Below are 16446 nucleotides of genomic sequence, written 5' to 3'. Positions count from 1 at the left end.
TTGCTTAGTAGAGTTGAAAAATGAAATGAAAGGAAATAAAACATTTAAAAAATGCATAATTTTGAACTAACATACACACCTCTCTTATTTTATCTTCTCTTATCATTCTAATTTGGAAGATTTTTTTATGCATTAGGATGGAAAATAATAGTCTCTCCTACTTTCTTTCCTTTTATTTTTCTTCATACCAAGCACAATCAAAATTTATTTTCTTTCGATTTTTTCACTCGTTCCTTCTATCATTCTATTTTTCCATTCAACCAAGTACACCCTCAAGGTGAAATTGTATTAATCGAAAAAGGGGCTTGTTTTTGAATGGATGATCCCATCGAACTTGATATGCATGAATACGAGTAGAAAAATTAAGCTATGACAATAATTAAATTAAAAGCCTTTAGGGTGCACTTGGTTGGGTGGAAAAGTGGAGGGATGATAGGAGGGAGCGGAAAAGTGGAAAGAAAATAAAATTTTGAGTGTGTTTGGTTGGGAAGCAAAGTGAGAGGAAAGAAAATAAGAGGGATGATAATTTTTCATCCTAATGCATCAAAATCAATCATTTCAAATTGAAATAATGAGATGAGAGAAAAATTATAGAAATGTGTATGGAGCAGTGGGTCTATGGAACGTAAAGGATTAGTCACTGTACTCGCTCCAGTGGATACCTTGAGAAACCAAAAAAAAAAATTATACATTCTTCAAATGTTTTATTTTCTTTCCTTTCCTTTATCAACTCTATCAAGCAACAGACGGCAAGAACAAGTATTTTCTTTTTATTTTTTTCATCTTTTCTACCAAGCACACCTATAGAAAAAAAAATTATGTTTTTCATCCTTTTAGTTTTCTATTTATTCAATTTTCCATCCTTACAATTTTCTTTCCACTCTACCAGGCAAAGCCTTAATAAGTGTCACCAAGGATGTTTTTGGCAATTAAACCATTGTCACATGTCCTTAGCATATGGTTAAAAAGGAATGATTAACAAGCTTAGTTAATAGAATTATAAGACACTTTTGTCAGATGACAAGTTGGCATTAGAAGGTGGAAATCTAAGAAGCTATGTGGCATTGTGGAAACATGTCAAAGCATTCCATTATGCATGGGATGAGTGTGGTATATTGAGAAGGCGGGTGCACCGAATTTGCTTTCTGCTAGGATAGAAGGGTGCACATAGTTGTGGCGTATTGGATATAAGTCACTCGAATATGCTACTAGGGAGAAGAGAAAAATGTGAAGAAGAATACGAGAGTTTTGGTTTAAATGAGGACTTAACTTACTGCTGAAGATGCTTATAAATCCTCTACTAATATTCGGTTATTCAAGCTGGATTGCTGCTGTTGCTCCATTTTTCTTGCTACCACTCACTGCCTATAACGACAGCTTCCATTTCTCTAAAGCTTCTGCTCAATTCAAGGAGTTTCAAACTATGTTGCGGTCTAAAATGATGCTACCCATGTCTTCAAGATGTTGCAAACTACTGCTGATCTAAATTTTCTATCGATGTTAAAATATCTAAGGCTATAGCAAGCTGATATAAATTGTCCCGGTAACCTATCGCTACGTGCTGTGCATGCAGATATCATTAACTTTAATTTATGTGGATAATTGCTTCAATTATTTACTGCCTAAAGGTCCTAATTTATGCTAATATACATCTGTGTTGTTATTTTTTTCTGATTGGTACTCCTTTGCTTGGCAGAACTACTGCCCCTTGGACAGGTTGACTTTTATTTCAAGTTAGGGGCTAATTATACTGCATATAGCAGTTGGTAGTTGCTGCATTTACCGACCACAGCAGCTGCCGCTGCCGCTGCCGCTGCTCTGTGTTTGTGTTTCTTTTGCAGCCATGAAGAGAGAAGGAGCTTGCGCCATCGTCATTAAGTTGCTGTCCACCGTCCATACCAATCACTCACTCTTGAATTATCTTGTAGTTCATCAATTCTTCATGTGATTTTTCTTCTTTCACATCGAATGCACCATTGGCAGCATCATGTACATGATTTGGCTGTGATTTTCTCACCATTGTTCTATTAATTGCATTATTTGGCTGTTGCCATGTACCGCCTGTCTTAACTGATATTCAACCAAGTGAGCCGTCATATATCCTCAATAAAGGTGCTGCTAATCATCACTTGGAAACGGTTGCAAGTAGCCTTGATATCGGCTGACAAATGTTCCACAAATTTCATTGTTTACCATAAATGTTAGTTGATATTGATTCCATTTAATTGATGTTAATTGAACTGAACTTGTGCCGCTCCTAATTTGTGTTGTTTTCTTCTTAGATTGAAGCTAAATCAGGCATTAGAGATTGGTCTCTCCCGCTGGTCACAAAAGTGTCAAAAGAAATTTCGAATGAGCTGAAGTTTATTTTGCTGCTTCCAAAGAAATCAAAAGGAAAGCAAAGTTTGTAAGTTTTCCATCACAGTCCTCGTTACTTTGAGAAATAATCTATTTAGCCAAATCATGCATAATTAAACCATGGAAAAGAGTGATGAATTTGAGATTAAAAATAAAGCTTCTTTAAAAGCTTAAAGTATTAAACCAGATGAGGAAGTTGAAATATGGTACACTATGTTTAGGTAAAAATAAGTTAATATATATAGTCAACAATTAAGGCAAATAATACTATCACTGCAACAAAATAACCCTACAGCGATACTTTTTTTGACCTAAAACGACGCAAAAAAGATTGGCATAGGTTTCGCGACGCTTCTTCCGACGCTTCCAAAAAGGTTGTATATACTGCAGTTAGTATAGGGTCGGCGACGCTTTTGAAAAAGTGTCGGTATAAGTCAACATAAGCCGACCTTTATTTAGGAGTTGTGAAAGGCTTAATCAATAACGACGCTTGAAAAGCGTTGGGATAGACCTAGTCAAGACCAACCTTTTCAAATGATGTGAGACCCCTTGCTAAGGCAACATTAAAAAGGTTGCTATAGTTCTTGTCTAAGGCAACTTTAAAAACTGTTGGGATAGATCCGTCTAAGGCAACCTTAAAAAGGTTGGTATAGACCTTGTCTAAGACAACTTATAAAAAAAGGTTGGGATAGAGCCGTCTAAGGCAACCTTAAAAAGGTTGGTATAGACCTTGTCTAAGACAACTTATAAAAAAAGGTTGGGATAGACCTATCTAAGGCAACCTTAGATAGGTTGGGATAGACCATGTCTAAGGCAACCTTTAAAAAATGTTGGGATAGACCCATCTAAGGCAACATTAAAATGGTTGGGATGGACCTTGTCTAAGGCAACTTTTAAAAAAGGTTGGCATAGGTCCATTTAAAGCAACCTTGGAAAGGTTGGGATAAATATTGTCTAATGAAACCTTTAAAAAAGGTTGTGATAAACCCATCTAAGGTAACCTTAAAAAGGTTGAGATAAATCTCATCTAAGGTAACTTTTAAAAAAGGTTGGTATTGACCTATCTAAGACAACGTTAAAAATGTTGGGATAGACCTATTTACAGCAACACTAAAAAAGGTTAGGATAGACCTTTTCTAATGTAACTTAAAAAAAGTTGGGATAAACCCGTCTAAAGCAACTTTTTTTTACAACGTTTTCCCTGATTTTTAAGAGCCTATTTTGGTGAAATATGAGCAAATTTGTATGCATTGGGTTTGGAAAAGTTTGAATCAATATTAATTGAACAATTAATTAACATAAAAAGATCATATAAATAAAAATTATCATTGAATAATGTAATTTTTATACAAAATCCTAATAGTCAACAAGTTGAGAACATGTTGCCAACATATTTCACATGATATCAAAAAATTATACAACATCCTAATAGAAACAGTCAACGTTGCAAACATGTTGTCAACTTGATTCCCATGATATCAAAAAATTATACAAAACATTTTGTCGACTTGATTCCCATGACACCAAAAAATTATGAGACAACTGCATTCATCAACCACTATAACATATATATGTAATGCATAATATGCAGCAAGCCTCATTCATCATCATCCGAACTGAAGGCTTTATCATCAAGTCGGCTACTTTGAAATTCAACTGCAAAAATAGCAATGTACATTTTGTATTTATACGAGTAAGATGAGAAACAACATGAAGACATGGGAAAAATATTTTAATATTAACCAAAGAACCATAAATTGAAGCTAAATAAAGAATATTCATCAGTACATCTACTAATTATTAGTTGAGCAAGCAATGAAGACATCAAATAAAAACCCAACATTCAATTACAACAATCAATGCCTATTAAACCATTAACAAACTTATTGACAATTTAGTTATAAAATAGTCACCTTACTATGCTTACTATGAAAAACCTTGTAACTTACTTGACATTCCCTTTGCCAATCACTCATTGATGAGAGCCTCATAATTTTTCTCACGAGCATCCAACATATCCATGAACTTTGCCTCTCGAATTTCAGTTAATTTCATAAATCTTTCTTCTGCCTCAGCTATCAAATGAGCTTCTCGCTCCGCAACCTCCGTACGAAATCGAGATTCTGCTTCCTCGAGTAGAGTTTTCTCTCGAACTGCTTGTTCGGCTTGAATTGTTTGTATTTGCTCGACATGCTTAGCATTCATCTCTTCTATTAATGTATTGATGGCCGATACAGATTGGATTCCTCGAGTGACTGACCCATAGCCAAACAACCTGGATTTGGTCATCCCACGTCCATATCCCAACATTTTTCCATTCTTGTCAGGGCCGAACACTTGTGTATAGACCTCGTTTTCTATTGCAACATTATCTTGAGGTGTGGAAGAACTCTTAGGTATTGGCATAGAGTCTTTAACCATCTTGCATGCTTCATCCTACAGTTCTCTTTAATTAGAAAAATGTATTTTGAAAAATAAAATTTTGACGTCAAAATTAATATAAATAAATAAATAATACACATTTGTTTCTTACATAAACTTGTTCTGCTGCATCGCTGCTGAAATTGTCACTCCCATCTTTACGCAAATGTTGAAATCTAAACTGCTCCAAACGCGACGATTCACGGCCTTCCTTCTCAGCCTATTATAGAACAAAATAATAGTTGTTAATAATATTCACCAATGAGTGCAGAATAATTAATATAAGTTACATATTGATTAATATGTAATACTTGCAAACTGTGCATTGAGGGTCGCATATATTGTACGACCAGCAGTGTGTGCATAACGCACCTTTGTTCGGGATTCTTTCTCATTTTCTGATTGTGCCTATTGTTTAAATTAATGAGAAAAAATATAAGCGTAATAGGAAAGCTAAGTTTATTATGAATCATTCAACATATGCAGATTTATGCACCCCTACTTTTATCATATAGTAATTGGAAGCAAGCAAAATGGGACATTTAGTGTAATAAAAGTGCATACCGCAGCTTGTGGTGTTCCCCATCGGTCCACTAACCACTTCCATTGATCATCATGCACACCAGAAGGATTGTTTTCATATATTTCTTCAATCGATCGGCCTTCTTGGACCATCTCTTTGTAGTATCTAGTTTTCAAAGTCGATTTAAACTCATTCCGGAGTTTTCCAACATGTGAGAGGATGTCAGAGTCCTCCATCTTACCTTGGAGATCAAACTTTTCCTACACATATAACAAAATAATGTAACAAGTACTCATTACATACAATTTCAAATAATGCAAAATTATTGCAATAAATTAAATTGGAAAATGATTATGTGCTACATACATGAACGATTCTCAATATGTTTTCCAACACATATTTAGAAAGATGTTTCCAATGTTTTGTATTCAAAGCACAGATAGAACCAGTCCTTGCAATTGTACCGAGAAATTCAGCCAATTTGGACGCTTCCATCCCAATAGGCTGGCCATATTGGTTTGCATCTACTACTATACAAGTTCCAGGTTGAAGATTCCATATATCTTTTATGTTTGTAGGCCCTCGCTTTCTCTTAGTACCCTTAGTAGTTTCTATCAAAAGTAACAATTATATTTTAGATATGAAAATCGAAAAAAAATTTATGTATCAATGTGAAAAAATAAATATAATGCAGGAGCAAATTATGAATATGGTAAAAAAAGAAAAAAATACCAATATTATGTGATAAACCTTCTCTAGAATTAGATGAGAAGAAACAAGGGAGAATGTTATACTAAAATCATATCCAATTTGGAATCAAAGAATAGATTCTTGCCATTTTTGTTGCTGAAAATTAAGATGACAAGAAAGTGATATTGTGGTGTGATTTTTACAAAAAGAATAATACTTGCACACCTAAAAGACTTGCTAAAAGATCCATACAAAACTGCCCAACTAGAAGACAGCTAGGCCTTTCAAATGACCAATGAGGAATGTGGGCAACAAGCTTCTCTGGAAACACTGCCACTCACTAAGGAGCAATTAGAGCTATTGCATAAGCTTCTCCAATCTCAACTCCAAACCAGCAAACCCAATCCATGTAATCCTACTAATTTTTTTGGAACATATTTAACAACCCATCATGTTGAAAAAGTATAGTACAACAGAAGACAAACATGAATCTATGAAGGAAAGAAAACAAAATAAAAAATCCATATAATAATGAAGTGCAAAAGAATAGCAGCGACAAATGGTAAAAAATAGAAAGATCAGTGGGGCAAAAAACCAAACACAAAGTACATTAGTTGAAAAAATACCAAAGAATAGTGCTGGTCAATTTAAAATTTATTTCTGAAATATTGCTTCATTCCCAAATTTAATATCTTAAACAACAAAATCTCATCAATCTTATTGAAAAATTTCATTTATACTTGCACTGGATCCAGTGTACTTTGGTAAAGCTAATTATGGTTTTTACTATTCATATCGTCTATAATTTTAATTTTGTTACACCAATTTACGTAATATTTTTAAAATACCACTTAGAATCTATGCCTAAAGTAAATAAAAAAAATCAACTTTCTTTAAAGCAATTTTAAAAACATTTTTATTTGCTTATTCCGTTTTTATTAGCAAATTCCAGCAGAGGAACTCAGTCACGCAATAAAGGATGGAAAAAGAAAAGCGCTTGGGACTTTAGATTTAATTTTTCACATTAAAAAAATGATTATAAGTGCGAAGAAAATTATTGTAACGTAAAACCAGACAGGTCCCTCTACAAAAGCCAACTTCATATTCTTTTTCTACTTTTGAAATAAATTAAACAAGGTTAATTATAATACTCATAATCAGAGAAAGAACAAGTACGAGAGAAAGAATAAAATCCAGCAGAAGGTAATAAACTAGTTTAAAATCAGATAAATAATAAGTGAGAATGCAATAGAGGTACCAACAGGAGTTGTAGGTACTTCTTCTGCTGATTGAGTTAGAGTTTCATCTCCTGTGCTTTGACTATCGGTAGCAGTACTTCCCAAGGTGTTTGAACCTGTCGAAGAACCCCTCGTAGAGAACCGTACACCTTTTAATGTTCGCTTTCTGCGAATCATTTTCCTAGAAAACAAAGTGGCAATGGTTAACGATGAAGCACCCAGCAAAGCACTGAAAAAGTCATGGGTTTTGAGAAGAAGGAAAAACCGGGAAAAATCTGAATTTTCAACTTCCTTTTGCCGGGAAGCTTAAAACCTACCGAGAATTTGGAGCAAGGTTTGCTTCTTTATTGACTTACCTTTTTTTTTAACTTTTAGGGTTTGGTAGACAAATTCAATGTAAAAAAAGATGGAGAATATCCACTCTATTGGTTTTTATATACTATTGAAAATAATCACTCCAATTTATTAAAAGCAGGGCCTAAACAAACCTAATAAACCAAAAAAACATAAAGCAAAATAAACAAGAAGACCAAAATCAAGCCCAAAAAACAAAACAAATAAAGCAGGCTAAGGAAATAAATAAAAAGACCAAATCAGGCCCAAAAAAAAAAACAAAACAATAAGGGAGTATCCTTACCAAAAATTTTATCACTGCACTCATGGAAATCACTGCACTCATGGAAATCATATGCAAAAAGATACTCTTGTATTCACAGCATTTACAACATAGGCAAACTATACCATACTGCAATTAATAAATAATTTATCTAATCAGGAAGACGTGCTTACACTTGCAGCCACCCATGTTCATATATCAGTTACATTCAGATAGACCACAACCATAATTGCCATTGTTCGGATAACAATGTAGAAAGGCAGCTCTGCTAGTGTCAATTACAACAATACTCTCCTTTGGAGCGGATGATACTAAAATGCCATATCCCAGATTTCCCTCTCTCAGAACCTGTTTTTAAACCAATGAACTTGTTTCTGTTAATTTTTTTTGAACGCATACACAACTCTAAAGAGTGTCAATGGTGTTGTGATTTATATCTTACCTTAAATGCATCTTCGTCTGTCCGGTCATTTCCAAGATAAATGGGAAGTACATCATCATGATTACTAAGCCTTAAAGCATTTGATTTTGCTCACTATTAATTCATTATTATGCATGAAAAACAACATATGCCATGACAGTGAAAATAATAAATAATAAGAAGACAGTCTAGAAAACATACTTACCAAGTGATTCAAGTAGAAATGGGAGAGCTTTCCCCTTATCCCAGTCGATCACAGGCCGTACCTCTAAAACCTAATTGCATAAATTTTAAAAAAATAAAGGAATAATATTATAAAATAACAAAAACATAAATCACAACATACATATCTAGCACAAGCCACAAGCAGAAAATGAGTCAAAAGTAGGAGAATCATATTGTCTTTAAAGATCACCTTCCGACCATGAGACAATCGCAGATGATGGTAGTTTCTGATGACATCATGAACACATTCTGCAACTGTTTTCCAATTCTGGAAACAAATATAATAATGTGTTAATAAAGTACGCAAGGAAAATGGACATGCCACTGAGCATCACTTCCAAAAGATAAAATATTTCTTATACCAAGGAAAGCATCTACCTTCCCGTCTACATTACGGTAATGGACAGAGACACAGAACTTATTGTTTTCAAATTTTGCTCATTTAATTTCTTTGGTGGTGTTAACAAGTGAGTTAAAAACCTGTGATGAATGAAACTCCACATTAGAACAAAGAGGAAAAGGTGAAGGGCTCAAAGTATGGCACTCGGGAGACATACATACCTCGTCAATCATAGGTAGGAATTCACTAGCAATCTGGAATAACTTTACTCCTTTGCCCTGTGCATTAAAGAGAAACAATATTAAGATATAATTTAAGAGAGAATGCAGAGTCACAGGGAATAAAAAGATTAAGAGATTTGAAGCCCCTAACCTGCTTATCAGTAGATCTAATGCAGTTAGGAGGATCATCAGACGATTCCCTAACAGGACCCATGATGTCCATTCCATGACTTCTTGCGTAATAGAGATCTGTTAGTCCTAAAAAATCGTATACATGAATATACAAGGGCATAGAACAAGATATGGTCAAAACTAAAACCCAACAAAGAGGCAATCAAACACATAAAACAATCTAAATATATTGAAGGTGGCAGTTGGATAAGTACGCATGAAAAACAGTGGCAAGGAAGATGTCAGAATTACTAAATACTTTTTGATCAAAAATTTATTAAAAAACATGATCCTTAAATCACCTTGTCATGGATTCTTCCACTAATTATTGCTGTTGGGAAGTATTTTGCCACTTTTGCTACAGCAGCTCGCATCTGAATAAAAGGCTTTGGTTAGTCTATCATGAGCAACCAAAAAGAGAGGAATTTTGACTAAAAGATTTTATATATGGTTTTGTCAGGCAAACCATTTATTCTTACATCAATAGACATAAAGGCAAAATCTGGGTTGTCCACAATTGGTGAAAGAGTCCCATCATAATCCAAAAATAATGCTATTCTCTTGCCTTTGGCAAAATTTGTAATTCGCTCAAAAGATGATAGTGCAGAGGGATACTTAGCCTGTAAAATCAGAGAGTAAAGTACATAGAGCTGATCAATAGCTCATCCACTTGTGTTAAAATTAAACTCGGGTAGAAGTAAAAGAGAAACAATACCATCCATGTGCGATACGCAACATCTGTATTAGCTGATACAATCTCATGGTTGTAATCCCTCGTGCTTGTATGACGAAGGGATGAGGATTTCATAGCATACAGCCAGCTGCTGGCACGAACATCATCAAGAATTCCACTACTTCCACAACAAAATTAGTACATCACCGGCAAGCATATCTAATATTCAACTAATACTATTAAGTAAAGAATTAATGTTTAGTTGGCTTCCAAGAATGCTATCGAGGCTCAGGGTTATGAAAAAGTTCAGTAATCTTGAACAAAACCAACTGGCATCTTTCCCAATGAAATCAACACCCTCTATTAGAACTTTATCGTGTATTATTAAACGAAAAGAAGAAAATTACAAATATCAATAAAATTAATAGAGATTATAATTTACTTTTGGGGTTGCTTTCATTTTCGGGAATCCAAATATTTTTCGATTTATGAGTATTTGAGACCCCAACCATGCTGAATGCATTTTAGACCTACATAATTTAACATATGCAAAAATCTTCAATGTTTAAACAAAAAATAGCTCCTTCTATCCCTTTCCATTAAAAGTTTTCATATGTAAGAAATGAACATTGCATGGTACACCAAAATGGCTATATCAAGCCAGCAAATACAACACAAAATGCAATGGTACAAGAAAACAAATCATTCTACTATACTGCAATCAAAATGTTAATTACACTAAATCTTTACACTTCAAAACATCGTTCTTGTTCAAATTAAAACTAAAATTATTAAGTTATAATATGATAATCACACTGCGGATATTCATCATCTTCTACAGGGGTTTCAACACTTAGATTGAACAAATCTCTTGGCTTTATTCCGATAACATGGAGCCATCTTTCATTCTTGTCATCCTCGACATAAAATACCTGTTTCGCTTGGGAAGCCAATATGTATGGATCGTCTGAATCACAATTCTCTGTATGGATAAGCTCAGAAAATTTCACCATAATAAAACCATTTGCATCCTTCTTTATACTCCTAGGAGATTTAATATTCACCCAATCACATCTAAGTATGATAACCCAAAACCTTTCATAATAGTTTAGCTCGATAATTTCAATGCATTTGCCATAATAGTTTCTCCCGTCAGCAAAAACCATCACGCCACTATTTTGAGTCATACGATGCTGCTCAAGTTTTTTAGTATGGACCCTAAAACCATTAATTGTAAGCCCATCATATGTGGAAACCACCTTATGCGGTCCTCGAGCAAGAGTAATTACATCAGCATCAACTTGTTCAACTTCCATCTTTGGAATCTAACCATATAGTAGGAAATCAATTAATTCTTATTCTATGATCAAATTTCTACAATGTTCCCTTATTACATAAATAATACAATAATTTATTTTAATAGTGACAATTTACCTATTTTGCAAGCCATGTTGAGAACTTTTCAACCAACCATTTGTCCTCTGTACGTTTACTAATTTGAATGCCACCATAAACAGCTCACTCAGTCTCCAAAAATTCCCTATAATATATTCAGTATTTTGCAAAAAATGTTGTCAAATGTATACGCATTATGTGATAACTTTATTTGTTTATTGGTTATGAAAAAGAATCGAATGACAAAATTTTCCTCAGGAAACTCACTGAAGGTATGGTGATAACTTATCGCTATGCAATAGAACATAGCAGTTTGCTTGTGCAAGAGACCGCATGTCCAATATCTTTGTGGTCATGGTGCCAATTGGACGTCCTTCAGAAGAGAAAATGTATCGTTTTTGAATATTCCCATCATTCCTCGGAGGACAGGAAAATATAGTCTCAACATCAAAAAAATAACGGGAACAAAATGTAAGACATTCTGAAACTATGTACCCTTCAGCAATGGAACCTTCGGGATAAGCTCTATTTTGCACCGAAGCTTTCAATCCGATAAGATACCTACATCACATGCTTTTATTTTTACATACTTATTTTATACTATATTCAAATAATAAAAATATAATATTATGAAATATTATTGATATATTTCATATACCTTTCGATCGGGTACATCCACCTATATTGAACAGGTCCACTAAGCTTAGCCTCCATCGGCAAATGAATAATCAAATGAATCATGATTGTGAAGAAACTTGGAGGAAATATTTTCTCCATTTCAAAAAGTGTTAACACGACTTGTATTTGAAGTTGATCAACTTGTTGTGGATCAAGACTTTTTGCACATAATCTCTTGAAGAAATCTGATAGATTTGTAATAACACTTAGCCCCTTCTTTTCTACAACTCCTCTTAAGCATATAGGAAACAAATCTTGCATGAGAATGTGATCGTCATGACTTTTAAGGTTGCTCAACTTGTGCTCTTTCAAATTCACGCATCGAGATATGTTTGATGTATAACCATCGAGTACCTTCAAGTTCTTCAAAATGGAAAGAAAAATATCTCTTTCCTTTGATGCAAGAGTGTAACACGCTTGCGGTATGTACTCTTTCCTATTTCTCATTTTCTGATGAAGATCACTTCAGATGCCAATATCTTGTAGGTCCTTGCGTGCCTTGATATTATCTTTCCCACCGAGTGAGAGATTTAGAAGGGTGCCAACGACATTGTCACATACGTTTTTCTCGATGTGCATGACATCCAAGTTATGTCGAAGTAGATTGTAACGCCAATAAGGCAAGTAAAAAAATATGCTCCTCTTCTTCCATAAAGTCTCGTCTTGATTTATGAGATTTACTTCATCTCCTTCTACCACCAATTCTTCAAAGTTGTTAAACAAATCACACCCCTCGTCTACATCGAGTTCTGCCGACCCTTCATCTAGTTCTTCTCTATCCCTTTTTCGGCCTTTTCCGTAAATGAAATTGACACCTTCAACTTCCCTTAAGATATCTTCCTCGGATCGTTGTGTAGGAGCTACCCCAGACTCTATAGTGCCATCGAATTCGTGACTCTGTTTTTGAAATCGGTGTTCAGCTGATAACCATCGACGATGAGCCATATAGCAAAACTTTCGACCATACCGTAGCCATCGAGAATTAGTTTTTTCGGCATATACTGGGCAAGCAACACGACCTTTTGTACTCCACCCTGAAAGATTAGCGTAAGCTCAAAAATCATTGATTGTCTAAAGAAGACAAGCCCGTAAAATGAAAGATTCAGAAGCTGATGAATCAAAAGCATCAACTCCTGCCCACAATTGCTTTAACTCTTTAATTAAAGGCTGCATTAGACATCAATGTCGTTGCCAGGTCCTTTTTCTAGGGATAACCATTGAGAGTATCATTGATGATTGTTTCATGCATGCCCAAGGTTCTAAATTATAAGGAATAAGAAGTACGGGCCATGTACTATGACTTGTACTCATCGTTCAGAATGGATTGAATCGATCGCTAGCCAAACCTAGCCTAACATTGCGAGGATCAGATGCAAAATCAGGAAACCTCTTATCAAATGCATCCCAGGCAAAACCATCGGCTGGATGTCTCAATATACCATATTTGGTTCGTCCTTCTTTATGCCATCTCATAGATTGTGATGTCTTAGAGGATTGAAATAATCTTTTTAAGTCTAGGAATCAAAGGAAAGTACCGTAATAACTTTGCAGGCTTAGGACGGTGACAACTACCATCAACTTGTTCATCTACATCCAACTCATTAGAAGATTGCCACCTTGAGCTTTTACAGACATCACAACTGATCTTTTTACTAGCATCGCCCCAATATAACATACAATCATTCGGGCATGCATCAATATTCAAATACCCAAGATTTAGTGCAGAAATTTTTTTCTTAGCTTCATAGTATGTAGTCGGGATTGTGTTTCCATCTAGAAATGCCTCATTTAAAAACTCCAATAAACATGTCAAAGATTTTGCTGACCATCCATAAAGTGCTTTGAAGTGGTAAAGCCGAAGTAAGAATGAGATGCATGAGAACTTGACACAACCGAGATAGAGCGGAATATCACAATCATCTAGAAGAGTAGTTTCTCTCTCAGCAGTCCTTTGGGCCTTATTAACATCATACTCTCGACCATTATTCTGAAACTCGCTTGAAAATCCATCAAAACTCTCATTAAGAGTTGGGATGTTGATACCTAGAGCATCCGTTATGAGGTCTCTTAAATCGGCTTCATTGTCACAAGTAGAAATTGATGGAGAAGTTCTCACTGTTTGGTCGGTTTGCACCGATGTTCTTTCAATAGATTCTCCATGAAAAATCCATTGCTTGTATTCTTTTATTATACCATGTAGACGAAGATGCTTACCCATAATATGCGGTTCGTGCAATATCCTATTATTGCAATGATGGCACGGACAATAAATTTTTCCGTTAAAAATTGATTTTTTAATTGCAAATGATAGAAATCTTTCTATTCCAGCTAGGTGATTGGTGCTAAATCTTGGAGCATCCATCCAAATTTTATCAACCATCTGTTAAAGTAATTAATATTAAAATAGAGTATCTACTAATGCCTAATCCTAAGATTCATGTGTGAAAAGAGATGAGCTTTCTAGTGAACTAACAGCAACCAAAACTACCTAATATTAATGGTATAAAACAAAATATATTTTATATGGATGACTAATTCATATTCAAAGTTAAATTTCCTTTGTCAAGTCCATTGGGGCATCATTTTGCTGAATGCTAACCAATGTTGACTATTCTAGATATATACCACATCAAATCCCATGCATACATATAAGAATGTTAAATTAGATTAACTGTAGAAGACAGATAGATAAAGCAGATTTTGAGAAATTAATTACAGATTGAATTCATGTTAGAGCTGGTTAGCTTTTTGGCCTCTTAAATTACATTGGGTTTAGTTTTTTCATTTAAATACGGTAACATATGCATATAACATGTGCCAATGTTTTGCATATATTTTGTGTACTATATTCTGGTTGAAATTATAAATAGTTTCAGATTCTGAATATCTAATACATTCACAGATCATGCCCCAGCTTTTGGGTTTAATTCCATTTTGAAGATTTTTATTTACTCTCGTGGTGTTTTTTTTTCTATGTTCTAATTTTTAATTGATTTCTTTCATATGCAATCATATGTGCAACATGTTAGCTCGGTATACAAAGAAAGGTCTACTTCACAATAGGGGAGTGCTTGCGATTATAATAGTTTCTTTGCCTGTAGTGTTTCTCATACTGATGGCCCTTTCGCGTTGCTTTCTAAGAAGGCAAAGAAGAGGTACGTCTCACATTTTTTCTGTACTAGCTTTTTTTTATTCAAATTTTAATTATTGCCATAGGATATAATTTGCAATTGAATTGGCAGCAGGAAGAGCAAGAAAAAGCAAAAATATCTTTAGCTTTACCTCATTCAAAGACTCTTTAGGTGAAAAAGAGATTGATGAGAGTAGAAGAAATGAAGATTTACCCTACTTTGATTTGAGCACCATAGCCGCTGCCACTAATAATTTCTCTTCTGATAATAAACTTGGGCAAGGTGGCTTTGGCCCTGGCTTTGGCCCTGTCTACAAGGTACTTTTTCTCTAAAAAAAACATGTGGACATGCAATAAAACTCCTTATCAGTACTTGAAGGAAAATTCTTTGTATTTGCAGGGTGTGCTCTTAAATGGAAAAGAAATAGTAGTGAAAAGACTATCAAATTCCTCAAGTCAGGGACTACAAGAGTTTAAGAATGAAATTGTGCTAATTGCAAAACTTCAGCATAGGAATCTCGTAAGGATACTAGGATGTTGCGTTGAGGGTGAAGAGAAGATGTTAATCTATGAATTTTTACCAAATAAAAGCTTAGACTTTATCATTTTCGGTATGTCTTCTTTCAAATTGTTGATTACTTATGCTAACAACTTTTGTTTTAAGTTATGCATAATTCCTTTTAAAATTTGACTTTTGATTTTAGATGACTCAAAAAGATCACTATTGGATTGGAAAAAGCATTTGGAAATTATCTGTGGGATTGCTCGAGGAATTTTGTATCTCCACCATGATTCTTGGTTAAGAGTCATTCATAGGGATTTGAAAGCGAGCAATGTATTACTAGATGATGCAATGAATCTAAAAATTTCTGATTTCGGCATGGCTAGAATATTTGGAGGAGACCAAATGGAAGGGGATACCTGACGTGTAGTTGGAACATAGTAAGAATTCAGTATGCAAAGTTTGGAGAAAACTGCTACAGGTTTCAAACTTGTTCTTACTATTTCATTTTTTCTTGTATGATTTTAGTGGCTACATGTCGCCTGAATATGCAATGCATAGACACTTTTCAATGAAATTTGGTGTATATATTAACAATGTTTGAATTTTGAATGTCTTGAGGAAAAGAATGGGGGATTTGATTAAGTTGTTGATATTAACACACCATGATGACAACAGATTAATTTGCATGTATGAGAATGACAATTCGTGAAACTAAGTTCTGAATAGGGATTATACAAAAAGAGTATAAAACTTTTTTGGGTATTACTGGATTTTTCCTAGTTTAATTAAAGATCCGATTATATATTTGATCAAGCCATTGATGAATAAGTAAAGAGTGTGA

General features: G+C 34.3%; 1 protein-coding gene and 1 pseudogene across 1 annotated transcript; one reads left to right on the top strand and one right to left on the bottom strand.

Moving 5' to 3' along the window:
• Positions 1–7253: 7253 nt before the first annotated feature.
• On the bottom strand, positions 7254–13443 carry LOC107921758 (probable trehalose-phosphate phosphatase F; annotated as a pseudogene).
• Positions 13444–15085: 1642 nt separating this feature from the next.
• On the top strand, positions 15086–16025 carry LOC107921757 (G-type lectin S-receptor-like serine/threonine-protein kinase At1g11410). Its single transcript, XM_016851574.1, has 4 exons — positions 15086–15125; positions 15216–15418; positions 15501–15711; positions 15805–16025. The coding sequence occupies exons 1-4, from the start codon at positions 15086–15088 to the stop codon at positions 16023–16025; spliced, it is 675 nt and encodes a 224-aa protein (XP_016707063.1).
• The last annotated feature ends 421 nt before the right edge of the window (positions 16026–16446 follow it).

The sequence above is a fragment of the Gossypium hirsutum genome, chromosome A01 (genome assembly GCF_007990345.1).
Source record: "Gossypium hirsutum isolate 1008001.06 chromosome A01, Gossypium_hirsutum_v2.1, whole genome shotgun sequence".
In the NCBI taxonomy this organism is placed as follows: domain Eukaryota; kingdom Viridiplantae; phylum Streptophyta; class Magnoliopsida; order Malvales; family Malvaceae; genus Gossypium; species Gossypium hirsutum.
Note: the sequence above shows the minus strand (reverse complement) of the source record. Positions and strands in the feature narration are given on the sequence as shown.